At 41.8% G+C, this 4,812-nt stretch overlaps 2 protein-coding genes across 2 annotated transcripts; both read left to right on the forward strand.

Annotated features, from left to right (window-relative positions):
• The first annotated feature begins 238 nt into the window (after nt 1-238).
• LOC146370174 (uncharacterized) lies at nt 239-2,449 on the forward strand. The gene has a single exon (XM_084908889.1). It carries the CDS (start codon nt 423-425, stop codon nt 1,950-1,952), a length of 1,530 nt encoding a protein of 509 aa, XP_084765015.1. The 5' UTR covers nt 239-422; the 3' UTR covers nt 1,953-2,449.
• A 362-nt stretch (nt 2,450-2,811) lies between these two features.
• Nucleotides 2,812-4,379, forward strand: LOC146370175 (uridine diphosphate glucose pyrophosphatase NUDT22-like). Its single transcript, XM_084909033.1, has 3 exons — nt 2,812-3,819; nt 3,897-4,161; nt 4,278-4,379. The coding sequence occupies exons 1-3, from the start codon at nt 3,701-3,703 to the stop codon at nt 4,377-4,379; spliced, it is 486 nt and encodes a 161-aa protein (XP_084765159.1). The 5' UTR covers nt 2,812-3,700.
• The last annotated feature ends 433 nt before the right edge of the window (nt 4,380-4,812 follow it).

Raw genomic sequence — 4,812 nt, forward strand, 5'->3', positions numbered from 1 at the left:
AACTGGCCATCAACTTTGCATTTTTGATTATTGAATCTAGATCCCAGTTCAGGTGGTGTCTGCTGTGTTGGGTTGGTGACAGTTGATGGTTTATTGGCCATTGCGTTTTAATATCTATTTGCAGATAATTTGTTTTCTCTTTGTTAAAACTAGCGTTTGAAAATCCGTTCCTGCAGAGGGGTATTTATACACTTAAATCCTTTGAAGTGTATGACGTCTTTGAAGCCTTTGATCTAAGCCCCGCCCACTTCGAACCTTCCAGTTACCACACACTTCAAGCGCATTCTTTTTTTTTTCTCGAAGTGGGCGGGGATAGAAGGTTAGAAGTGTATAAATACCCCTCTGCAACTCTGAATTTCTAACACAAGCGTTAACAAACGGAGAGAAAACATTAACAGCAAACAAATAGATATTGAAGCAAAATGGACAACAACACAGCTAGGAGCAATCCAGACAATGTCAGGAGGGATTCCACTCCTGCAGATGATGTTAGGCCACTGCTAGAGGAATTGCTAAATAATGTTACACATGAGCAGTGGCAACAGTTGCGGTCTGATTACGCCGAAAATGCCACCATAGGAAGGCTGTGTAATTTTGTAGATAATGTCATAGCCCTATGCTCACTGTCGGCAGGTGCAGAAATGAGGTTTTGCCAGGACACTGCTGTCACTAGCACAACAACAGTGGCCTCAATGGAGACAGAGACAGCTCCTGAACTTGCAGAGACCTCTAACACAGTTGACCGCAAAACAAAAATGCCAGTTGATATTTCACAGGAAACAACAGTCAACTTGCACAGCACAGCAGAAAATTGCCCTGGTGTCGCATATATCACTAATATCCATAATACCACGGAAACATCTGAAAACTCAGAGGATTATGCATCGCTGGCAGATCAAATTCAGGCTGTGATTCTACAGAAAGAAATGGATTTGTTCAACATCCCAGAAAATGGCACAACAACAGTGGCCTTAAATGAGACAGAAACAGCTCCTGAACTTGCACAGACCTCTAACACAGTTGACCGCATCATGGAAAATCTAATCTGTGTGCCAGTTGTTATTGTACAGAAAGCAACAGTCAACGTGAACAGCACAGCAGAAAATTCCGCTGGTGCCACACTTATCACTAATATCCAAAATACCATGGAAACACCTGAAAACTCAGAGGATTATGCATCGCTGGCAGATCAAATTCAGGCTGTGATTCTACAGAAAACAAGGGATTTGTTCAACATCAGGGAAAATGGCACAACAACAGTGGCCTCAAAGGAGACACAGACAGCTCCTGAACAACAGAAAACAACAGTCAACATGAACAACACAGCAGAAAATGTTGCCACAAATATCATTGATACAACTGACGAGCCCAGAACTCTAATAGACAAGAAAAACCGTGACACCACGCAGGCTGTAGATAAAGCAGGAACCTCTTTGGAAAATAATGTAACCCCAAAGAAATCCTCTGCTCACCATGAAGCCAGCATGCAAAATCAATTCAAAAAACACCCTTTGGCAGCAAAGGATGAATTGCCTCAAAACAAAGAAAAATACAGATTTTTTGTGGAAATATGTATGGAAGAACTAGTTAAGCGGGTTATAAAAAAATCAGGTAAAGTCATAAGTCCAGAAAGAGTTTTAGCCATCTACAAGAGGCTTAGCAAAAAGATCTGGGCTAAGATCGGGGATGAAATTGATCAAATCCCCTTAAGGAAGTTCAAAAACTTTGAGAAGGTGATTTTCAAAGCCCTGTGTAAACAGTGGCAAGAGGCAGAAGTAGTTCTGCGAAACATGGAATTAAATGAACCAACAGTCGACAATACGATTGTTAAAATTTTCACAGAAGAGGCAGCCAAACTCTCGAAGAAGCCAAGTTGCATACGTCGGTTTTTCTCATCTATAGGCCGACTGTTTTGTTTCACCAGGAGACAAAACAAGGTGGATGCACTGTAAAATGGTAAATGGCCTGTATTTGTATAGCGCTTTCCTAGTCCCTAAGGACCCCAAAGCGCTTTACACGTCCAGTCATCCACCCATTCACACACACATTCACACACTGGTGATGGCAAGCTACGTTGTATCCACAGCCGCCCTGGGGCGCACTGACACAGGCGAGGCTGCCGGACACTGGCGCCGAATGAATTGTATCAAAACACTCATACACTGTAATACCCTCCCCCCTGCTGGGGCTAGTAAATTGGGACTTTAAATTGGCTAATTTTAAGATTATATATTTTTGAAAGCCCTTGGAACGGTCGCGGCAGATGGCTGTCCCCTCACTGAGCCCGGTTCTGCCGGAAGTTTCTTCCTCTTAAAAGGGAGTTTTTCTTTCCCACTGTCGCCAAGTGCTTGCTCAGAGGGGTTTTTCTGTTGGGGTTTTCTTTTTAATAACTTTTAAAAAAGTTATCAATAAAAGTTATTAAATTTTACACTGATTTCTGTTTTTTTTATTGTCTGTAAGTTGAATAAATACATTTGTTATTTCTTACTCAGTTCAAACTGTGGGTAGAAAATGCTGTGCTGTCATGTGACCTGTTCTCTCTGTCTCTCTTTCTCTCTCACACACACACACACACACACACACACACACACACACACACACACACACACACACACACACAGGTTTGATTAAACAAAAAAAAAGGAACAATTTAAAAAACACCAGCATGCTCTCACCCAGGTGATACTTAAGCATACCTGACAGCTGCTGAGGGTCACCTGGACACAGAAACACAAACAGGTCTGATCTCATTTCCTTCTTCATGCTAAGCTCTGCTATAAGCCACAACTTGCTTTGCTCCGTGTTTGTAGATGACTGGAATCAGAGCAGAGTCTCTGCATGTCTTTATTAGGGTGGAAGCTGCTGCTGATATTTGTGCAGCAGACTAAACAAACAGTTTGTGAACATTCAGCATGTTCAGTCCAATCAAAAAGCAGGAAAATAGCCCCACTGAGAAATCTCTACAAGGCACCTCTCAGCATAAGCTGCTGTAAAGAAGAGAGACGCTTTACACACGTGTCATCAGTTATTTTGGTCAATTATTTTGTGCCTATTTTAAAAGTCATGCCTTTTAGGAGTAGTTACTGCCATGATAGCAACAAAATTCAAATATTTTTAGAAATCTGTTTTTAATAATTTGATGTTGTGCTTCCATTGACCTTATCAATGCTCAGATATTTATTTGCCTGCTTTAGTCTCTTATATGTGGGTGCACTTGATGTGTGTCTTTGTATAACTGGAGGGGACTTATTAACATGCACATAGTTGATCACCTCACTTGATTTGATGCCTTCATGGGCCTTAAGGTTTAAAGCTTCAGCTGAAACAGCTCACATTTTCTTCTTCTTTTGGCTGTTCCCTTTATGGGTCACCACAGAGGATTATTTCACCCTGTCCTCAACACCCTCTTCTGCCACACCAACCCTCTGCATGTCCTCCTTCGCTCCATCAGTCTTCTCCATTGTCCTCCTCTTTTCCTTACTTCGAGGCAGATCCATCTTCAGCATTCTTTGTCCAACATGTCCAAATGATCTCAGCCTTGCCTCTCTGACTTTGTCTTCAAAGTGCTCAACCTGAGCTGTCCCTATGATAGACTCATTTCTAATCCTGTCCATTCTGATCACTTCCAGCAACCATCTTAACATCTCCAACCATCCCACCTCCAAGTCCTCTCAAAGGACACAACTGAATCAAGTAACTAATGCTTCCAGTGAAGAGCCACAGTGGGGAAATAATGGACCCCGAGGTGTCTGTGCTGCTGCACTGTGCACACTGGCAAGGGCTGCTCGGGTCTCAAGTACAAGTGGAGCTTTCAGAAAGGTCCAAACATACAGTGCAGTACATCCTTTAAATACTTGACATCACACGTCATGTAAAATCAATTCCTCCTCTCTCAGGTTTAGCAGGCAGACAGATCTGGCTCTGGAGCGTCACATAGATGAGGTGTGGATGAAGCGGGTGTCCAAGCAGCCGTGGCTTTTCAACAGGGCCAAATTCAGGCTGCATTCTTTCTGCTTAGCAGATCTACAAAATCCCCCTTCCACTCCTTTGTCCCATGGCACCATTTTCCACCACACAGAGGACCAAAACAGTCAAGGACAGAGGCATTTGGGTGACATACATAACAGGTGTATAAGTCAGATAAAAAATGTTGAGGGTGCAGTATTCACACAGTCACTTTTCTTTAATAACACTTTGCACCAGCTGTTTCGTCTAAGTAATGAAAGGGCTAAAAAATGAATATATTCATATTATAAATTTTCTTGTTCTGTCCCTAGGTGAATATTCCTCTGAGCTCCCTGGGACCGCCCGACCTGATGGGCGTCGCTCTGAATCACACCAGCGCTGGAGGACCGAGTGCCATGTTTTACGTCAGGTAGTCGTCGCTTCAGTTTTAATCCATATTGTGAAACTTGCAGCACGGATTTCTTGAAGTGGGTCTGTCAGTGAAAGTTGCTCAGAAAATGAATGTTGTGGCCATTTTTGTTGAATGTTATAAAATGCAATTTGTATTCATTTTTGTTTTTTCTTTAAAGGTGTAAGAATATACTGACCTAGTTTTGTTATGTAAATTTGTAATTAATTTTATTGGAGAAGCTTTTGGAAAGTGATTGGTTTATTAGCTTATGGACCCTCCCATTAATCAAGAGATTAAGAGCACCCTGGATGGGTGTGGTAAAGAGGTTTTTTGTTTGCCAAATGTCAGATGGGAAGACGGGAGGGTTAGAAAATGATTTTTTTGACCACTTTTGAAGTTGTTAAAGCAAATTAAGTTAACTTTCGTTTAATTTTAAGAAGTTTTAAGAAGTTATT

The sequence above is a fragment of the Perissodus microlepis genome, chromosome 16, assembly GCF_051167445.1.
Source record: "Perissodus microlepis isolate ML-2025 ecotype Zambia chromosome 16, ASM5116744v1, whole genome shotgun sequence".
Lineage (NCBI taxonomy): Eukaryota > Metazoa > Chordata > Actinopteri > Cichliformes > Cichlidae > Perissodus > Perissodus microlepis.

Bases quoted from the DNA above. Each gene is read 5' to 3' on its own strand.
- LOC146370174 (XM_084908889.1), top strand. From the start codon at position 423: ATGGACAACAACACAGCTAGGAGCAATCCAGACAATGTCAGGAGGGAT.
- LOC146370175 (XM_084909033.1), top strand. From the start codon at position 3,701: ATGCTTCCAGTGAAGAGCCACAGTGGGGAAATAATGGACCCCGAGGTG. The intron at 3,820-3,896 runs GTCCAAACATAC...CTCCTCTCTCAG, and splicing joins CAAGTGGAGCTTTCAGAAAG to GTTTAGCAGGCAGACAGATC. The intron at 4,162-4,277 runs GTATTCACACAG...TTCTGTCCCTAG, and splicing joins TAAAAAATGTTGAGGGTGCA to GTGAATATTCCTCTGAGCTC.